The 22,040-nt window shown below is 38.7% G+C and overlaps 1 protein-coding gene across 1 annotated transcript; it reads right to left on the minus strand.

Annotated features, from left to right (window-relative positions):
- Nucleotides 1-1,044: 1,044 nt before the first annotated feature.
- ZNF475 (zinc finger protein 475) lies at nt 1,045-21,290 on the minus strand. Its single transcript, XM_077138835.1, has 3 exons — nt 21,182-21,290; nt 9,324-9,504; nt 1,045-6,729 (listed from the first exon to the last, which is right to left on the minus strand). The coding sequence occupies exons 1-3, from the start codon at nt 21,203-21,205 to the stop codon at nt 6,578-6,580; spliced, it is 357 nt and encodes a 118-aa protein (XP_076994950.1). The 5' UTR covers nt 21,206-21,290; the 3' UTR covers nt 1,045-6,577.
- Between the last annotated feature and the right edge of the window lie 750 nt (nt 21,291-22,040).

Genomic DNA, 22,040 nt, shown 5'->3' on the forward strand with positions numbered 1-22,040 from the left:
TCTTTTTGTGAAAAATATCATATATACAAAAAAGCAATCAATTTCAAAGCACACCACAATAATTAGTTGTAGAACAGATTTCAGAGTGTGGTATGGGTTGCAATTCCACAATTTTTGGTTTTTATTATAAGCTGCTTCACAACACTGGAGATTAAAATAAATATCAATATAATGACTCAGCAATCATACCCCTTTATTAAACACCACCTTTTCTGTATAACTCCACTGTCACCTTTGATCTGTCTCCCACTCTTTATGGTTATTTGGGTTATGCCCATTCTAATTTTTCATGTTGGAAGGGGCTGCTGATAATATGGGATAAGGGGATGGAACTAGTTGATGTTCTGGAAAGGTTAGTCCTCTACATTTCAGGACTTATCTGGTCCAGGGACCCATCCAGAGGTTATCAGTTTCTAGAAAATAACCCTCGTGCATGGAACCTTTGAAGAATCTCATAAAACACCTTAGGTATTCTTTAAATTTGGCAAGAATGGTTTTAGTTGGGGTTTGGCAAACTATGATACGTAGCAATGTCTAGCTGAAGCTTGTGTAAGAGTGGCCTCCAGAGTAGCCTTTTGACTCTATTTGAATTCTCTCAGTCACTGATACCTTATTTGTGTAGCTTTTTTCTTAATTTGCCATTCAACTTCTTTCTGAAGTCCCTTAAATGGTTTTTGAGGAAGATGTTTCTGCCAGTTCTTGCTGGTTGTTCAAAGCTTCTGTGGGGAGACAGATCCCTGAAGCATCTAACTCTACCATCTGGATCAGGGGAGAACGTTTATTATTATTAAAATGTGTATGTAATGTATGACAGAATCGATTTTGAAGTCAGAGACATTAAAGACAATGTTTCCCTAAACAGAAAATTTAAAATATGTATCCAGATTTTGTCTGTACTGTAGAATTTTTGTGTGTTCAAATCTTTCATTCGTTAACTTTTTTATTGTAGAGTATAACACATATGCAAAGAAAAGAAATAAAAAAGGAATAGTTTTCAAAGCACTCTTCAACAAGTAGTTACAAGGCAGATCCCAGAGTCTGTATGATCCTCTCAGATTTTTCCTTCTAGCTCCTCCAGAATATAGGAGATTAGAAGGCCTAAATATCTTTTATCATCACAATTGAACTTTTTTCCTTTTTTTTAATGAAAAATAGCATATATACAAAAAAGCAATAAATTTCAAAGCACAGCACCATAATTAGTTGTAGAACTTATTTCAGAGTCTGGCGTGGTTACAATGCCACAATTTAAGGTTTTACTTCTAGTCGCACTAAGATACTGCAGACTAAAAGAGATATCAATTTAATGATTCAGCATTCATATTCATTTGTTAAATCCTATCTTCACTGTTTAACTCCACCATCACCTTTGATCTTTCCATCCTTCTCTTTAAGGGTTCTTGGACTATGGCCATTTAAAATTTTTGATGTTGGAAGGGTTTGTCACCAATATGGGGTAGGGAGATGGAACTATTTGATGTTCTGGAGAGGCTGGGTACTCTGGGTTTCAGGACTTATCTGGTCCAGGGACCCATTTGGAGATTGTAGGTTTCTGGAAACTTACAGTGCATGGAACCCTTCTGAAATCTTATATATTCTTCTTGGTATTCTTTAGGATTGGCTGGAATGCTCCTGGTTGAGGGTTGGCAGGTTATGATAGGTAGCAAGGTCTACCTGAAGCTTACATAAGAGCAACCTCCAGAGTAGCCTCTCTACTCTATTTGAATTCTCTCTGCCACTGACACTGTAGTATTTACACTTCTTTTCCCCCTTTTGATCAGGATGGAATTGTTGATCCCATGGTGCCAGGACCAGATTCATCCCTGGGAGTCATGTCCCACATCACCAGAGATATTTTCATCCCCAGATGTCATGTCCCATGTAGTGGGGAGGGCAATGATTTCACTTGCAGAGTTGGGCTTAGAAGGTGAGGCCACATCTGAGCAACAAAAGAGGTCCTCCAGAAGTAACTCTTAGACATGCCTATAGGTAGTGTAAGGTCTCTGCTACTTACATGAGCTTCACAAGAGTAAGCCTCATGATTGAGGTGTAGCCTATTGATTTGGGTGTCCCTAAAGTTTGACACAGTACCAGGGGATTCCCTGGTAAAGTTTAATAGTTCCACATCCTATTCAAATCTTAGAGTCAGTTTTTCTTCAAATATCTGTGCCTAATGAATATTGTCCAATTTGCCCTCTCACTAAAGCTAGTGTGGAGGTGGCCATCATTCTCATGGATTTGGGAGATCTACCTCTTTTATCGATAGGAAATGTTATTAGTCCACTATATCTTCTATTAGTTTTCTATTGCTGCCATTACAAATCACTGAAAACTTAGTGGCTTAAACAACATGTTCATTTTTTTACTGTTCTGTAGGTCAGAAGTTTGACAGTAGACTCATTAGATAAAATTAAGGTGTTGGCAGGGCTGCATTCCTTTCTAGAAGATTTGGGGGAGAATCCATTTCTTTGTTCATCCAAGCTGTTGACAGAATTGAGTTCTCATGATTGTAGGACTGAGCTTCTACAATTCCTTGTTGGCTATAAACTGGGGGCTTCCCTTATCTCCACGAGGCCTCTTTCTTGTCCTTGCACATAGTCCCTTATGTCTCAGGAATAACGACTGGGCATTGAATCCTCATGCTACTATCTCTGTCACCCTTCTGCCTTCTTCTTCCACTTTTAAGGACATATGATTCAACAGAGCCCACTCGGATAATCCAAAATAATCTTCCCATGTCTGGGTCCATCATATCTGCAAAGTCCTGTTTTGCCATGTAAGGTAACATGCTCCTGGGACTAAGCATCAATGTATGTGTAGGTTCATTATTCTGTCTATCATACCACTCAACTAAGAGTCATCTGAAAAACTTCAGCCTTCAGGGTGGTCACTGTGAATCAATGATAGGACCTAGGCCCATGATGCCTAGGCCAGGTCTCACTGGTTTTCATCACACTTGCAGTTGGCTTATAGCTGTGCTGGCTTAAATGTCATGTTTCCATAGGTAGAACTGCAAGAACTTATCAAAGATACCCTGGAATCTTGTACTCCCAACACCCTTTCCTTCCTCTGCCTTCCTCTTATGCCCAAAATAGTGCTAGCTGGAATATTAACCATTCAAATTCAACCTCAGTGGTATGCTAATATCTAAGAGTAGCTGGGTGCATGGAACATAAACTTTGATTATACCCTTATGATTACACCTGTGTGAATAGTTTAATAATAAAGTTTAAAAAGAACTAAGTATAAGGGTAAAACATCCCATGATAACTTAACAGTGTTTTTCCTGATATGCATTTTCTCTACTCCACCCACTTTGTCCCCTACCGGCAACTTGACTGCCTCTCATTTGTGCTGTTTCTTCCAAGCATAGGAAAAAATCATTTTTCTTCTCTCACCAGAGTGCTCACAAAGAATGGGCAGGGCCAGCAGACACAGGCCCAGCAGTTCATGTGGGCCAGGCAGTGAGTCAGTATGAAACTAAGAAGTGATAAGGAAAGGTAGACTGTTGGCCAGAGTGGGGAAATTGCCCCTTGGGATTGGGGAAGGAAAGGGCTGAACTTCCTGTGCTGACCTGATATGGAATTAAAGATATGAGGGGGTTTTAGACAGGGATGCAAAAGAGAAATGCTACTAATGTCAGAAGTAGACAAGTCCAGAAAAAAAACATGGGCAGACAACTTTGGACATCTGTCGTCTATCTGTTCCTTATCCAAAAAGTATCCTGCTTATTAATAGTTTCTTTCTCAATAAAGGGACCCAGTCCAGTGTTCTGAAGACTGAAGCTGTGCTGTCAGGGAACCATCCTTCAGGATCCCTGGAAACACTTGTCTATCAGAAAATACTATGAATATGAGAAGAGTCCTCATGCTGAAGCTCAAACGCAGTTATGTGCTTATTCACTGTAGGAGACACCTCCTCCCCACACCCATTACTAGAGCATGCCTTTTCAGTACCCAATGTTCCCTTCTGGTGGGACACACCCTCCAACTTTGATGTGAATTCAATGTGCAAATGATCACCAAGAAATCCTGGAGTTCTTCCCATAACCTCCACTGGAGGGGAATTCAATTAAAGTTTGTACAGCACCAATTAATAGAGTAGTGAGGAAATTGCATTGTTTTTGATGCCTGTGATAACGGTACATCCCAGACAAATAACTATCTGGATGAGTGTAAGAGTTCCAAGTACCTTCATCTAATGTCTGCTTTTCATCAACTAAATTATCAATTGGAGGGATTTCAAGGAAATTCTTAGCTCGTGGAAGTGCCAACCATTGTTAAATTATTTTCTTTTCAGAGTGCAGCTATCTGCACAGATGTGAACTAATTTGGGGGAGGGTAGTTGGTGAGAAGCAGGTAAGCTATTCCCTATTCATTTCCCTTGATAATTGTCCAGAATTCTTGGGTTGATGTCATTACAACTGAGCTTGCTCTACACTTAATTCCATGGAACATTTGCAGGCTGCCTAACATGGAGCCCTAAGAATTCTCACCATCAGCACTTTGATGTATCTTAAGGTGGTTCCTGCTTTTCTCTTGATGTGACGATTCCTACAAAAACTTGTTCTTTTCAACCACTTTAAGAACTCACAGACTTAATGATGCATACAGAAAAATAATTTTCATGTGTCATGCTTTGAAATCAAACTGCCTGAGAATCTCTATTAACGATTCCAATTAGAAACTCATTGCACAGTTAAGACAGGAACTTTTGTGCTATTGTCCAGCTGTTTGAATTCTGAGGATCAGCAGAGTGCAGAAATATCTTTTGATATCCCTAGCACAATGAAGTTCAGATTTGCTTTCACCTCAGTCTAAGATAAACCTAGAATTGCAGCAAAACTGCAAGCATGCTAAGACTACCATGTGGTTTAGTTACTCAATATTGTTCATACATATTCCAATGTTCATATTTGTCATATCATTTGTGTTATTAGTATGGTTAATCTTATTAGTGATGTGGCAGGCATACAAACTGCAATGAATTATGGATTTGGAAGTCCAGTAGTTTGCTTCCCAACTCCATCCCTGAACTCAAACCCTTCAGTTAGCTATTTAATCTCTTTAAGCATCAGTTCCTTCATCTGTAAAATAAGGATAATGAAATATACTTGTAGGGTTGATGTGAAGGTTTTATAAAATTATATATATGAAGCACTTAGCAGAATGCCTGACCTCAAGTCAACGGGGTTAGATTTTTTTTGGTCATTTTTATTAGCAAGATAAAAGAACTAAATGGTCAACTGTAAGTCATTAAATGCCATGTCTTTCACAAAATGATAATCTTACTTGAGGGTATCTAAGACTTTTTAAAAGTTCACCTCTTGCTGCCTTTGGAATAGATGAGAGAGCCAGAATTATTAACACATTTATCCTAACCTAACCTCATGTAATAGGGAGATGTAGGACCAAAATATTAGGTCAAATCAATTTGCTTGTATAACTTGGAGTTAACTGTGCTGGACAAGGTCATGAATACGAGGCTTGCAGGGACCCAGTGGATCCAGCAGGGCCCTGGAAGCCAGCCAGCAAATGAACAAAGATCTCAAGCAAAGCTGCTGGGAGTCCAGGCGAAGCGGCCCAGCCCAGGGGAGCAGAATTTCCTGGGCAGGGCACCTCCCTGGCCCTGGCCTCCTCCCAGGAGAGCCCCACCTTCATGAATACACATTCAAGTACTCAGGCCGTTTCACAACCCACTTACTGTGCATGGGCCTTGGGCGGGGAGACATAGAACTTCCTGGCAGACTTTTAGATCTCAACAATCAAACACCTATAAACTGTTACGAGGGGACAGAGAACTCTCCCTGGACTTCAGAAGGAGCTGGCCTCCACCCGTTTTGATGAATTGTATTGCAGCAATCTCCTGACATATGAGGCCTGCACTGGTTCTGAAATTTCTCCATGGCACTTCTCACTATTAGAAAGGAAGTGTGAATTAGATACAGTTTCAGTATTTTACATTTCCAGGCCTTTTATGAATGCTTCCACTGTTGAATGATCTTGCAGAGAAAAGAATCAACCCAATCAATAGCTCAATTTGAAAAATTTCCCTGGATCAATAAAAGCAGGGTGTGGCATATTATTTTACGCAAACGTGTGGATAGGAAGGAATCCAATTCTTCCTTGAACTGAGTTGTTGCCTCAAGTTACTCTTTTCACTGAACAATAGACCTGATAGTGAGACTCAAAATCTTGTTCAGGAAAATAGAATGCAGGAAAAAAGGGCACCAAATTGGCACTGAATTTTCCTTTCGTCAAAAGTGCCAGCTTGGATGAGGAGCAGCTCACTTGTAATTCTTTCTGGCAAAAGTGTGAAATGATTCCCAGTGTGTCTATTACATGGATGCCACTGCTTATTAAAACCAGAGCATCTGACCCTCCCTACAATGGCAGGCGTGCACTTAAGCCTCCAAAGCACTGTGCGGGCTTGCCGCTGACCGCCGGACACTAGACTGCCCCTTTCTCCATTCCAAGTTTTCTTGTCTCCTCTCCTCATCTCCTTTCCCCGTTTCCTGCAACATCCCAGTGTCTTTCAAAGGGAATTGACTTCCTGGAACACTTCAGGATGGAGAACTTCACTTGGCGGATTTGGGGCCACAAGACCGTTGGTGAACAATCAGACTGCCTGGCAGGAAAGTGCGCCCACACACATTACAGGGAACCAACTGGCTCTGGGCACTTGTCCAGGAGGCTTCGTTTAAAGCGTCGAGATCATAGAAACCTTTGGCTGGAAAGTGAAAAGAAGAAAATAAATAAATAAATAAATAAATAAAAGCAGGAAAAAGAAAAAGTTAAAATGGGTACATTTTCTTTTGGGAGAGCCATGTTCTCCTTTTTATGGAAAATATTTTCAGGAAATACCTGTTGACTGAGCCTTTTATACAAATCATAATATGTTTGCCAAAAAAAAATAAGCACTGCTCACTCTTTCAAGGGTTGAGTAAAGTTAGCTGTGAACCAGAGGCTTTCTACTCCCTGGATTTTAAAAAGGGGGGAAACATTGTTTTTTGTGTTATGATATGCATTCTTCAGTAATTACTAACATCTTTGCTTAGACATTATTATTTTGCAAATATAACTTTTGGCCTTCTCTCAGTTGACTCTGAATATAAGCTTATAAGGGAAAAGAATATGTATCTGTATTTTTATCTTCTGTAATCCTTCAGTGGAATGTTTTTGGAAGCGAAAACTGACAGTTAAGAGTGAATTTAAGATGAATAGTATTCTAAAAGTTTATCATCTCTTTATAGCCACAAACTCAGAGATTCTTCAAGTTATTATGTTGAAGAATGCAAACAGAATAGTTAATTTAGTAAAAAGAACTATCCTTAAGAAAACAACAAAGACAGCTGAGAGATCTATACTGTTCATTGGCAAAGTGTAGGAACAAATGCATATGGCTCTATTTTAGAGAAACAGTTTGGGATTTAGCTTTAATAAACCCTATTCAAATAGAATGACTTTTGTACATTAAATTGACTCTGGCTTTGAGTCACCCAAAATAGGCCCCCCAAAATGTAACCAGGCACTCAAAAATATATTGCATCGTTTATCCTTGGCAAACCATTTATTTCTCATCTGATTTCTATGTTATGGTTATAGGACCATAGTAAACCTTAGATTTCTTAACATGCCTGCTATGAATGTTCTTTTTCATTCCATAGGAAACTAAACCAGTGCAATCTAATGTTTCTCCTTTGGATTGAGCAAGTATCACTCTCTATGAAGGATATGAAGGTACATTTTGAGGGCTTTGAAAAGACTATTTGAACAGAAAATGGCACTGACTTTCTCCATACTCATATGAGTTTTAATACCGACTCAGAAGTTCCAGGGTTTTCATTAATTCTCCATTGAAACTGATTCATGACATTACTAAATGGTTTTTCCATAGGGGTTTGACTTTGGATTTGGGGGAAGGGAAATTTGAATGCTTTGTCTCTAATGAGTCCAAGTGAGGGAAATGGTAACGTGAATTCTCTTTGTCTAGAGAGGAAGGGTCCCTTCAGGGAGAAAAATAGCCTGGGATGAACAGCAGGGGTAGGAAAACCTACCCCATGTGTAAGCAATAACACAGCAGTGACTCCACCAGGACTCTCAACTCAGTCGTTTCTTTCACCTCTCCTAGACTTGTGATTGCTGTGCTCAAGCAAAGACTGTGACCCAGACCCAGAAGGGAGAAACATAGCTTTGGCACCCAGTGAATATTGTGGGCAAATGCTCCTATTTCAACAGGTAAATATGTTCATCTTGTGCTCATTTCCTACCTGCGTGCAAAGTTCCCCTCTTGGCAAGGACTGTGAATAGCTGAATTCTAGCAGCATCTAGAACTTTATGAACAGTCTAGAGTCTCCTTCTGTGGCCTGCTAGAAAAGTCTCCTGGAGACTTCCGGCACTAAACGCCCTCCAAATTACCTTCCAGCACTGCCACACTAGGATGTCATAAGAAGAATGGATGGATTAAATAATGCTCCTCTTGAAACTAAGGATGATTTTCCTTTGAGGGGAATCAGGGGATCATCTGAGGACGTGATATTAGTAGAAGTAGGATAAGTCTCAGCCTGCACTGCAAATATATTCTCTTTATTTTATTCTTACACCCTAAATGAGCAATCATAAAGCTCTCGATGAGAGCGTACATGACAACCTATGGATTTCCAGCTTCATTTTATTCGCACACTTTATGAATTGCTCCTTACAAGGATAAAAAATAGTGCATTTCATATAAATGCCTAGATTTCCAGCTTCTATTTTGTTATTGAAAGACCTGACTCCATTGGACTAAAGTTTTTAATGATAGCACAAGCTGGAGCAGGGCATCAGCTGTCTCCTTTCCAGCAAGCCCATGCTCTTCAGCCTGTCATTGTTCCTATCTTCTCACATGAACCAGTTTACTCATTTTTATAGCCTGGCTATTGAACCCCATGAGCATTTGAGTTTAGTACCCTAGTTCTATAAACACTGAGACCCATTCATATCTGTAAACACGACTGAATATCCCTAAAGGTTTTTTTTTTTAAGCATCATGGTTTTTATGTATTATGATTGATAATATATGAAAATGACTTTGGGAAATACAGTATATTCCAGTGGTCACTTTCCTTGTACACTTTGCCCAGACAATGTGTAAGTCTCAGTGGCTGGAGACAACACTGGACAGGTATTCCATAACTGTTTATCCCATTTGGCTTTAGCCAGTAAATGCTGCTGATTTTAGTTGTATGAATAAGTAAGGAAAGAGTTTCTTTATTTTTCTAAGTTTAGAGAGAGAAGTCTCCCCTTATAAAATGCACTCAAGCCTTCTTTTCTCCAGGAACTTACCTGCAATGGTCCTGACTACTGGTTTTTTAGGTTCTGGTCTCCTTAATTCTTTAGGCAACAAATTATTCTCATTATGCCATTTTTTCAGACACTGTGGCTCATGGATGCCAATAGATTTTGTTCCATATTCACGACCACAAATGTAGCAAACAATTGTTGGTGGACGTCTCACTATTGTTGGCTGCAAGTAATACAAAATATCTATTAGATAAAGCCCAGGTGTGAAAATCATTTTAACACTCCTCTACATCCAAATTAGATGGGAAATCAATATGGCTATTTAAAAAATATCAACCAGTCTAAATATCAACCAGTGTTGTTGAAGTGTATGGGCCCAAGTTAATTCCCCTGATTACATATAGCCATTTGGCCTTTCAAAACCTACTCACTTGAAAAAGTTATATTGCACCTGGAATCACAATTTAACACCTGTGAGACTTTATTTTTAACACAAAAAAGAAAAAAAAAAGAAAAGAATGACTAAAGATCTATTTCTTGAATAAGATATGAAGTTGCAAGGCAGAAACATAGGAAGGAAAGGGTCTTTCAAACAAATTGCTATATAAAAATTTTAAATATGAACATTTGTAAACCTAAACAATAGAATTAGAGTTGATTTTTTAAAAAAATGTAAGAAGTAAAGTTAAATTCCTTTGTAGAAGTGCTACCAGCAATCTTAAATTGAGGATAAAGACAGCTATGGATCTCAGAGATTATTGTGTCTAAAACAGCAAAATTTGAACCCATGACTGGTGAAATTAACCTTTTATGGCAATTAAGAGGCCACACTATGTTATCCAAGTACTTGGGTGGGAGTAGGGATGTGGGTTTGGGATGAAGATATGCAATAAAGCAAAGCCAACTAGAATTCCGAATACTGGTGCTGCACAAAATGTATTTTCTCATTTAATAAATTTTAATGGGTTGCCTTCTGACTAGGGAATCCAAGTTAGTGTTGGTAAGAATACAAAGGTAAATCACGCATGACTCCTCTCAATAACATCAGACTGTAGGGCAGACTACGTCTCAGATGGGCTGGTAATATGTCAGTGGAGAGTCTACAACATTGTGGTACCTCCTTCATGCCAACAACTTTGTGCTGTGAGCTGAGATTCTCTGCCTTTTTTGATCAGGAGAAGATTCCACCCGCAGGCAGGGCAGGCGGAGTAGTGGGAAGCAGGCCTGAGCCATTATGGGTGGGAGTGGATGGATAAATACCTGGATCCCTCACAAAGACTGATCCATACACTCTTCCAGAAGTCCCCAGTGGGATGGTGCCATGGCTGCTTGCTATCACATAATATAGGCTTCCTTCTTTTCCTTGTCTCTCTTCCCACTTTCTTACTGGGCTATCCTGGGATGACCTCCCAAAGAAACTACTTGAACTCAAATTCTTTCCTTAGCATTTGTTTCAAGGTGGGGGTGGAGGGGCAATTAAAGAAAAAGCTAACAATAAAAATGCCATAGGAGTTTCTGCTTCTGTCCAGGATATGCAAAGTCATAAGAAATGTTGCTTCCACCCAAAAAATGAGAAAGACTGGGACAGCCTATGGAACCATATTTTTGAGCCCATCAGGCACTCAGTCATAAGGCAAATCACGGAAATAAAAGGCTTTCTGAAGTTTCAGGATGGAATCAGGAAAATCAAGGAAATGCTTCACATTTCAGACCTTACAAGTATCAGGCAGCACTGTCTGCACAGAGGAAAGGGCAGGAGAAGTGAGTGTGAACTTCTCTGAAGTACAGGCAGGCAGGGACTATCGGGTAAAGACAACCACCAGGTCTTACACGCAGAACAGGGGGCGACAGTACCACCGGGGAAAGACAGGACGGTTGAGAGAAAGCCCCACTGACTCGGGATATTGTCTGTCTAAGTCTGAAAACAGAGTTAGAGAATGAGGCTTTGTGCAGAGCACTGTATCAGAGCAATCTACCAGAGGAGAGCAAGAGTGCTAAAAGAGACCCCGACTGTGTACAGACACGTGGGGTCTACAGGAGTCTGAGAATGGACAAGAGAACTGAACCCTTTGGCTCTCTCAGACTTGCACTAAGTACAAGTCAAGGGAACCTATCCCTGAGGGAATTTGAAGTCTCTGTTGCACTAAACACAACCAAATGAAAAACAAGGTCCAAATTCTGTTCTACTATAGACTACATTGACACAACCATTTATACAAACAGCCTGTAAGAAGAAGAGGCATGATGTTTTTATTTTTTTATGCCGTTTTTAGGTATAAATATTTACCTCAGAATCTACTGTTACCTTACATAAAGTGTCCAACTTTCAATTAAAATTGAAAAGCACATATACACAATGAAAATAGGACCTATCATTAACAGATACAATACTGAATATCACCAGGCCAAAAGACGGCCTATTATCAGGGTTTTAAAATAATCATTTAAAATTATTTTAATAAATATTTTGAAGTAATGACTTTTAAATAATTGTGAAATGTATGTTAAAGGATCTAGAAGAAGAGGTGGATACCATGTGTGAATATACGGGAAATTCTGGCAGAGCAATAAAAAGAGAATCAATGGAAAATGATAATCAGAGATGAGAAGAAAAATTCGCTTGATGGGGTTTTTAGCTGAAGCCCACATAGCAGAAGAAAACAAAATCAATACAACCAAAGATAATGAGAGAGAAGATCCAAACGTTAACAAGAGAGCTAAAAGAGTGAAAATGAAACGGGACAAAACAAATGGTATAACATGTATGTAATAGGAAATGAGAAGGTAAAGAATGGAGTAGAAAAAGTAGATGAAGAGATGACAGCTGAAATTTTTCTAAAATCAACGAAACAGCAAACAAAACACCGAGAAACTCAGAGAAATCCAAGTTGGATAAATAAAAAAGAAAAATATAAGTAGACACATCACGGCAAAACTTCTGAAAACCAAAGATAAGCTTGAAAGTAGCCAGAGAAAACAGAAATGGTGCAGACAAGCGAACAATGAAACAATGACAAGACTTTTAGCTGATTGCTCATTAAAAGGTTAGGAGGGGGGAAAGACTAGGAAACGATGGACTGACATTTTTAAAACTTGAAAAAAAATAAGATGCAATCTCAAATCAGAATTCTGTATCAATGAAAATGTATTTCAAAAATGAAAATGAAATAAAGACATTTTTGACCAAGCAAAAGGTGAAATAATCCACCTCTGGCAGACTTGCTCTATAAGAAAGGCTAAAAGATGTGTTATATGCTGAAGTAAAATGATATCCACTAGAAATCTTGTTCTACGAGAGAAAAGGAAATACTATAAAATGCAAATAGGTCAATAAATAAAAACAATCTTTTAAAAAACCTCAAATGTTTAAACATATGTATCAAGCCTCTTTAGAATATGTCTCTTTAAGGACAACCGAATGTGGGTTTATAGATATATATATATATATGTTGTAGCATGTTATCAATAAGAGCACAAAGGGTGGGAGGGTAAAACTGGACATAGACTACCATATCACTCTTAGATTTTTCTTAAGGTAATTTTAAAATATAGATAGTGATGAGCTGAAGACATATATTGTATAATCTCTGTAGTAAATACTAAAACACAAAGGCATACAAAAAGGCCCATTAAAAGATCAATTATGGAGACAGAATACTAAAAATAGTTGGGGAGTTAACCAGCCCCCAAAGGACCAGAAGACCAGAACCAACCAACCAAATAAATAAATATATGGGAGAGAGACCAACAGAATTAAACAACAAGATGCTAGATTGAAACCCAAATATACCAAATATTGCAACAAATATAAATGGACTAAGCAATACAAGTAAAAGGCAAAGATTATTACAGTAAGCTAAAAAGCAAGGTGCAACTATATGTCATTTATAAGAAATATATTTTATAAACACTAAGCATAAGAAAGAAGTATGGCTCCATTAGTAAAAAGTAATTGGAGTTCAAATGTTGGAAACATTTCTTCCAGTTGTTAAGTCCAGGGGAAGCTTTATTAAGGAGACAGGATTTGAAGACTGTATATAGGATTTAGACCACAAGGATGGGAGGGGCAGAGAAAGACATTGGAGAAAGACCTCAGGGGCAGAAATCATAAGGTATTGGAAATAGTAAATAATTAAGCTTGTTTGATGTTCAATGTAAGAGTGAAAACTAAAATCAGACAGGTGACCTGTGGATGTGCTGTGAAGAATTATAAGTACCATGCTAACATCTGCATCTCATTCTGTAAATGATGGGGAGCTGTAAAGTAGGGGAATAATGTGTAACTATGCTTCAAGAAGATTATCCTGGCAGCCATGTATTTAAAGGAAATCAAGAGTTCAAGAGAATCTCAGTGTTTTATTCTGAGTGTCCAGGAAGATGTTAATATCATACAGAAAGGTGGAAGTCAGGAAAATCTGGCTAGGGAAGGAGAAAAAGATGGATTCTGTTTTGAACCTGTTGAGTTTGACATATCAGTTAAATTTAAATGTGGATAAGTTCAGTTAGAAGAGGAAATATAGACCTGGAATGCAGGAAAATTAATGGATTTGGGGGCTAATGGCACAGAAAAGTACTTAAAAACAAGAAAATTTCAGAAAAGGGAGTATAGAGAGAAGCATATGGAGAGAAAATCCTGGAGGAATATCTATAATAAGTAGACTGAACAAGGGAAATGGTAGCCAGAAAAGATAAAGTTCAAGGTTTTAGTTAAAGAAACAGGATATGGAAAGCAAAGACCGTGTTAACAACTCTGTCAAATGCTACAAAGAATAATGAGCTTCTCACCTGCCATGCCAGAGACCTGGGTTCAATTCCCAGTGCCTGCCCATGCAAAAAATCAGTGTAATGAGTGGCTGAGAAAAGGTCATTAAATTTGCCAGTAGATTATATACTGGTGATATTTGAGGGTTGAATTTCAATGGAGTATAAGGGGGAACAACTGAACTGTTAGGAATTAAAAATTAGATAATGGAGAAGAGCGATACACTCTCACAAAGCTTCCAGAAGGGAAAAAGCCAAAGGAAACCAGACATAAGCCGAGCTGAAGGTCAGTTTTGCTGTTTTTAGGATAGGGGTGTCTTGAGTACATTTAAAGTGAGCACTGATTCATTTGTGCAAAAGACCGTGGGGCCAAGAAAAAAGGGAAAATCAATAGAAAAGGGTCTCAGAGGAGACAAAAGGAGATGGGATCAAGAGCATAACTGGAAGTGCAAGCCTCTGAGGAAATGGAAGAAAGATGGAACAGATGAAGTGGAGTCTGTTGTAGAGAAGTGAGGAATTAATGGTGCTTACAGAAAATGGGTTTAGTTTTCTAAATATGGGACACAGATTCTGAGAGAATGAAGAGTTTCAGATTCTGGGAAATAGAATATAAAAAAGTGTTGAGATTGGATACAATGGTGAATGTGATAGTGACTCAATTAAGGAAAAATACTTACCAAATAATGGAAAAGGCTCAGTCAAATGAGTGGTAAGACATTTCAGTGGAATAAGTGACAATAAATGAATGACTTGAAAGTTGTCAGCATTGAGCAGCATTGGGTGATACGAAAGCAGAAACAGATTAAAAGGGTGGTGTGGTCTCCCTAGAGGAGCTAAAACCTGGTAAAATGTGAATGTTTAAAGCCAGCTCCTTTTAACCATGGCTATTAAGGTCACAGGAGAAGGAGCAGACAGCAAGACCCAAATCAGAAAGAACCATACTTACAATTTCTGTTTACCTAAGCAGAAATAAGAACAGATTCTAGATAAGGAAATCCACATTTAATACAGACCCAAAGAACTGGAGAATGAAATCAGTCCCTGAATGAGCTAAGTTTTTTTTAAAGCATATTATTTAAAGTAGAATATATTTTTGTTCAATTATTTCATAATGAATTATGCCAATAGACTGTCTATACTGATCAAAATAACTAAATAGTTGATCAACCGTCCTTTGTATTAGCTACAAAGCAAGGGTCTAACACTTAAAAAGTGACTTGAAAATATCCAAGCCCTATGAGGCAACACAGGATTTTTTTTTTCCGCTCATAATAATTTACAAGACATCCACAAGTTCCGTAGTATTGTTACATGTTTATTTATGTGAAAGGTTAATTGAATACAGATTTTTAGTTAGAAAATGAGAAATAATTCTTTTTACTTTGAGGATAATGAATCCATTAAAATTCAATATGCTAATATGAATCAAATCCAGTATTTCACACAGCATATAAGCAAAATAAATGACATGGGTCATAATGAAGACATTCATGTCACATTATCAGAAGGTTTCCTTTGATAGGAAAAATGAGAAGAAAGCAGGCAGACCCAGAGGCCAGGAGACAAACACCGAAACCGCTAAAACGGAGGTGGGAGAAAATTAAGACCGTAAAAAGAATAAGCTATACTATATTGTATTTTCCAAAGCTTGTCGTATGCTCTCTATTTGCAGTTGAACTGCAGTTGAACCTGCAACATATTCTTTACCCTTAGGTTTTGAACATCTTCCTCCCGAGCCATGCGCTAGGGCAGTGCAAGCACCCCAGCCACAGTCAAAGAGAAAAATGCATCCTGAGGCAGTGGACCGAGATAAGAGAACCCATTTTATTTCTCATTAATATCATGATTATCAGTCTGAAACTTCCGGGAAACATGCGACCATCTCCAACACGTGCTATTGTTACTACCCCAAATTGCCAAGGTTTTACCTTGCGGCATCTCTCTCCAGTGTTTGCAGATGGGAGTGGGGGAAAAGGAAGCAGAGCCCTGACTGCAACAGCAAAGGCTTCTCCTTGGCTACTGCGCTGTCCCGTGGTTTTCAAAGATTTGTTAGGTTTCCAGGACATGCAGAACAGAGATAGAGCAGAACAGAGAGAGGCAGGTGAGGGTGGGTAGGGAGTAGGTGGGGGGAGCGGGTGTGGGGTAGCCATTAGAAGGCTGGACCGGGAAGATATGTGAGTGCTGAGAGCCCTGTGTTGGCCTTACCATGGCCAGCCGAATCCAAAAAGGTGAAATCAAAGGAAGGCAAAAAGAGGGTTAGTAAGCCTGAAAAGTTTCTGCAGAACAAAGGGTTGGATCTACAGCTTTTCCATCAACATTTCAGATAATATTTAGGTGGTGTGACATTACTTTTCCAACACTGGGGTAAAAGACTATAAAAAACAGTTAATCAATGAACCCACATAAGCTTTATTTCCAGAATTAGAGGTGTGAACCGTTTCATGGGGACAATTAAATGCCCCATACACAAGGACATTACACTTTTGCTTTTGTTCTTTCAGTTTCCTGAGAAAGTCTACTTAAGCTGTATATAGTCAGAGGCATTTGAACACTCTAGGGAAAGCTTTCATATGTGTGTATTTCTTTTAACTTGAATTTACTAGCTTTTCATGTGTTTTCAATCATTTTGCTGGCTGCTATAGCAATTACCGTTTTATTTTCCACTCAACTTTTTTCTTTCCATTTTTTTTTAATGTCTTTTCTATGTTAGGAACACCTCATGTTCAATCTCTTAGGCCAGGTCTGTGCAACACAAAGGGAAGTAGACAATTAACAACATCTCCTAAACTATCTAGATGGCCTGTCTTCCACCCATTCATTTTTACAGGTTAAAATAAACTGCTGTCATGCCTATGAGTTACTTCTGGAGGATCTCTTATATTTTCAGATGTGGCCTCAGTCTCTCTAAGCCCAACTCTGCAAGTGGAATCATTGCCCTCCCCTCCTACGTGGGACATGACATCCAGGTGTGAAAGTCTCCCTGGCATCATGGGAGAGGACTCCCAGGCATTAATCTGGACCTGGCACTGTGGGATCAACAATTCCATCCTGACCAAAAGGGGGAAAAGAAGTGTAACTAATAAAGTATCAATGGCAGAGAGTTCAAAGGGAGCCAAGAGGTTACTCTGGAGGTTGCTCTTACACAAGCTTCAGTTAGACCTTGCTACCTATCATAACCTGCCAACCCTCAACCAGGATGATTCCAGCCAGTCCTGAAGAACACCTAGAGCAATATATAAGATTCCACAAGAGTTCCATGCACTAGAGTAACTTTCCAGAAACCTACAACCTCCATATGGGTCCCCGGACCAGATAAGACCTGAAACCTAGAGGGTCCAGCCTCTCCAGAACATCAGATAGTTCCATCTTCCTACGCCATATTAGTGACAAACCATCCAATGTGAAAAAGGTAGAATGGCCATAACCCAAGCACCCCTAAAGGGAGGGATAGAAAGATCAAAGGTGATGGTAGAGTTATACAGAGAAGATAGGATTTAAGAAATGAATACAATTGCTGAATCATTAAATTGATATCTCTTTTAGTCTCAGTATCTTAGAGTAGCTAGAAGTAAAAACCTAAAATTGTGGAGTTGTAACCCATGTTAAACTGGAAATATGTTCTACAGCTAACTGTAGTGCTGTGCTTTGAAATTTATTACTTTTTTGTGTATATGTTTTTTTTTTCACAAAAAAAGAAAAGAATTCAATTCTGGCAATAAACAAAAGATTTAAGCCTTCTAGCTTCCTATATTCTGGAACAGCTAGAAGAAAAAATCTGAGAGGATCGTATGGTAGCCCATGACAAACTCTGGGCTCTGTCCTGTAACCAGTTTTTGAAGAATGCCATGAAAACTATTGTTTTCTTCTTTCTCTGCTTTGTATATATATTATACTATACAATAAAAAAGTTAAAAAAAATAGAAAAGAAAATAAACTGCTGTAATGCCATCATGGAAGCAAGGGGAAAGAATAAGGACCAAGAAAAGAAGGATGTTTGGGAAGATCTTAAGAGAGGTATTGATACAAGTGTAATGGACACAATTCAGAAAACCTAGACTAGGACTACCTACTTCTGTTCTAGACAAAGCAGGACTTAAGATCAACCTGAAGCCAGAGGTAATGTATTTCATACGTTCTTGCATGCTTCAGCTCAGTTTTTCACGGGGCATTGAAACAGAAGCCAAATAGCTGTCCAAGCTCAGGAACATCTCCTTAAAGAAAAGTGTTGGTTCTGCTCAAGATCCTGTAGCTGACTTCCTGGAGCTCCTGGATGTGTTTTGGGGAATCCACCAACCAATTAAAATCATATCCACAGTTATGTATGCATGTGCACTTTTCTGGAGATATAACCATAGCTTTCATGAGATTTTCAAAGGAATCTATTACACCCATTGTGGTAGTTAGATTCAGTTGTCAACTTGGCCAGGTGAAGGCACCCAGTTTTGTTGCTACAAACATGAGCCAATGGTATGTGAACCTCATCTGTTGCTGATTACATCTGCAGTTGGCTAGGAGGCGTGCCTGCTGCAATGAATGACGTTTGACTTAATTGACTGGTGCTTAAATGAGAGAGCTCAATGTAGCACAGCCAAGCAGCTCAGCATACCTCATCTCAGCACTTGCAGCTCAGCTCAGGCCTTTGGAGATCCAGAAAGGAATCACCCTGGGGAAAGTTGTTGGAACCCAGAGGCCTGGAGAGAAGGCCAGCAGAGATCGCCCTGTGCCTTCCCACATAAGAAAGAACCTCAGGTGAAACTTAGCTGCCTTTCCTCTGAAGAACTAACAAAATAAAACCCTTTTATTAAAAGCCAATTCATCTCTGGTGTGTTGCATTCCGGCAGCTAACAAACTAAAACACCCATAAACATTACTGCTTTGCCTAGAACAGTCCTTTCTTTTTTTTACAACAGTCCTTTTTATGCCTGTTGTCTTAACTAAAAAAAAAAAAAAATTAAAAAATAAACTGTTGTAATGCCAACATTAAGTATTAATAGTTTCTGTTAGTCTTTAAAATGTCTTGCTTTGGTCAATGAATTATATAAACATCTTATTTCTGGTCCTCTTTGAAAAACATCAATTAATGAAATAAAGCAATCAAGTAAAGAAACAACAAAAAAGCTAGAAAGAAAGAAACCCAGAGCAAAATAAATGTAAAAATTATAATTAGAGAAGAGAATATGAAAGAAAGATAGCTTGACAAATTAAAATACCATAGTTATCAAAATTTAGAAGGAGACAGTGAGTGGCAAAGAAGTTAAAAATGCTAAATTCTTCCCCTTTCATGGAAAAGTACCAAATAAAACTGTGTAAAAACAAAACATGGATTTAAAAAATATTTTTCCAACTTATTTAATAATGTATCATTTTTTAGTGAATGGGCTATTTTTAAAACAAATATTCTTTTAGTGAAAAGCTATTTTTCTGATGTGTAGCAATATCATCAGTTTCACCTTGGTTTCTTGTCTGTTAAATTCAAGTTAAATGTAATAACTGTATTAATAATAACATATAGGATATCTCTTTACTGAAAAAAATGCATGTCTATTTATTTATATATTTCTGTGTACATAGAGAGATATCTGAAATGATATGAAAGTCAAACTAAGGGGCACTTGTGGTCATTTTTTATCCTCTCAGTTTTATACTTTCCTATATGGCTTGAATTTCAATAATGAACTTGCATAGTTTTTGCAAGAATTGTAAGAATACTTATGAAGTAATAGAAAAAGAGCATCAATACCAGAGTCTCAAAACTTAGGCAGGAATTAAGTAATAGATATCAATCCTAAAAGGTAAAATTCAAATAAAGCCAAAATTACCTTACGGAAACTCCTTAACTCATTAAAGGCAATATTGTAGGATCACCTGTATAATATAATTTAGTATCATAATGAAGTAGCAATTGAAATCAGAATTAGTATTAGAAATGACTACAACTTTGCATATCAAAAATAAAAGTAAATACAAAAGAAACATACTTATAGGATTTTAAATTATATTATTTAAATTTTTTTTTATTTTGCTAATTGTTTATAGTTGAATACACAGCAGTTAAAAGATTGCCTGAAGCAACCTAATTTAATTAATGTCCCACAGTCCTCTCCATTACTTGAAAGAGCAGTAATAAAGGCCTGGAAAAATAATTTGAGGATAGGATTTAGCATGAGTCTGTTCCCGCCATAAGATAATCTAAATATATTTCTTTCAGAAATTAATTTCATTCAGGGTCGTTTCCCAGGCCTGGATGTATCAGCCAAACATGAACTGACAAATAGCTAAATGGGGCAGCCTGGCACTAGACATCTTAATGTTGAAAAATGGTCACCAAAAGGACAATAATTTGGGGGATGAATGGACCAAATCATCTCTTGGGTCCTGTATTGCCTATGCTGGCTGCATTGACAAATCACTGTACAGTTTTCATTCACAGTCCATCCTCCTCCCAATTCCCCACTGGGCTTGATTCTATTTGGTGCAAACTTGACCCTTCTGATGTGATCTCAGTACTTTCTGCGGTTCTCTGTGGCCTACAAAATAAAACCAAACAATTCATGCTGACAGTCATGGCCCACCGAGCCCCACGCATCCAGACCATCAGCTACCCCAAACTCAACCCCACTCCACAGGCTAGAGACCATGACTCTCAACTTCACTGCTTCCAGTCCTCTATTCAACAAGCACTGCTTGTTTATTCAACAGCACCTTCCCCGTACTCAGTGGGGGATCCCAACCCTTAGTTCTCCTTACTGATGGAAACAAGCGTATAAACTACTGACTGAATGTGTAAGTGCTACGATAGGGAGACATAGAATCACAGGAGCCTGAAATGGGGAGGGAATAATTTGGATCAGAAGCCAATGAAGTGGGTGATATTTGAAGTTGGATTGCTGAGTGGGTAGAAAGAACTGTACTGATAAGAGGAGGTAAACTCCCTCAGCTGCTAAACGGCATGCCCTTTTCAGTGATTATTTAATAGTGCTACAGTCTGTTAGCATGAAAGCGTTAGAGCTGATCACGAGAAAACTGATTACAGGATGTAAGAAAGTGAAGACCAGCCTGCTCAAAATAGGACTGAAACATGTGTGGTCAGACCCGGAGAAGGTGGTCAAAGGTTGGCACCTTTTCTGTGTGCCCCCTACCTTGATCGTGCCTCCAGATTCCATTTTCTTGTCATTAGAAGCTGGCTGTGTGTCAGCAGCTGGGGAAGCATTTGACAGTGCTAGAGGAAGGGCTTTCAATGCCAATGGAGCTACATCAGCCAAGTTAAGGAAGTGAAGCTTCCTGCATGGTGCTGCGGGAGTCAGACAGGGAGAGGTCAGTGAAAGAAAGCAATGAAAAGTGTGTTGGGATTGTGTGCTGGTTTTAAAGGATGTATGTCCCCTAGAAAAGCCATGTTTTAATCTAAATCCCATTTCATAAAGGCAGAATAATCCCTATTCAATACTGTATGTTTGAAAATTACAAATCAGACGATCTCCCTAGAGATGTGATTTAATCAAGAGTGGTTGTTCAGCTGGATTAAATGACAACATGTGTCCACCCATTTGAGTGGGTCTTGATAAGTTTCCGGAGTCCTATAAAAGAGGGAACATTTTGGAGATGAGAGATTCAGAGAGAGCAGAGCTGAACAACATAGCCACGAGAAGCAGAGTCCACCAGCCAGCGACCTTTGGAGATGAAGAAGGAAAATGTCTCCCAGGGAGCTTCATGAAACAGGAAGCCAGGAGAAGAAGCTAGCAGATAATGCTGTGTTAGCCATGTGCCCTTCCAGAGGAGAGAGGAACCCTGACTGTGTTAGTCATGTGCCTTCTCACTTGAGAGAGAAACCCTGAACTTCATCGGTTTTCTTGAACCAAGGTATCTTTCCCTGGATGCCTTAGATTGGACATTTCTATAGACTAGGTTTAATTGGGACATTTTCTCCGCCTTGGCACTGTAAACTAGCGTTTGATTAAATTCCCCTTTTTAAAAGCCATTCCGTTTCTGGTAAATTGCATT

The sequence above is a fragment of the Tamandua tetradactyla genome, chromosome 21, assembly GCF_023851605.1.
Source record: "Tamandua tetradactyla isolate mTamTet1 chromosome 21, mTamTet1.pri, whole genome shotgun sequence".
Lineage (NCBI taxonomy): Eukaryota > Metazoa > Chordata > Mammalia > Pilosa > Myrmecophagidae > Tamandua > Tamandua tetradactyla.

Coding starts and splice junctions, on each gene's coding strand:
- ZNF475 (XM_077138835.1), bottom strand. CDS start 21,205: ATGGAATCTGGAGGCACGATCAAG. Junction 9,505..21,181: donor AATCTGGAGGCACGATCAAG/GTAGGGGGCACA, acceptor TATTACTTGCAG/CCAACAATAGTGAGACGTCC. Junction 6,730..9,323: donor AGTAGTCAGGACCATTGCAG/GTAAGTTCCTGG, acceptor TTCACTTTCCAG/CCAAAGGTTTCTATGATCTC.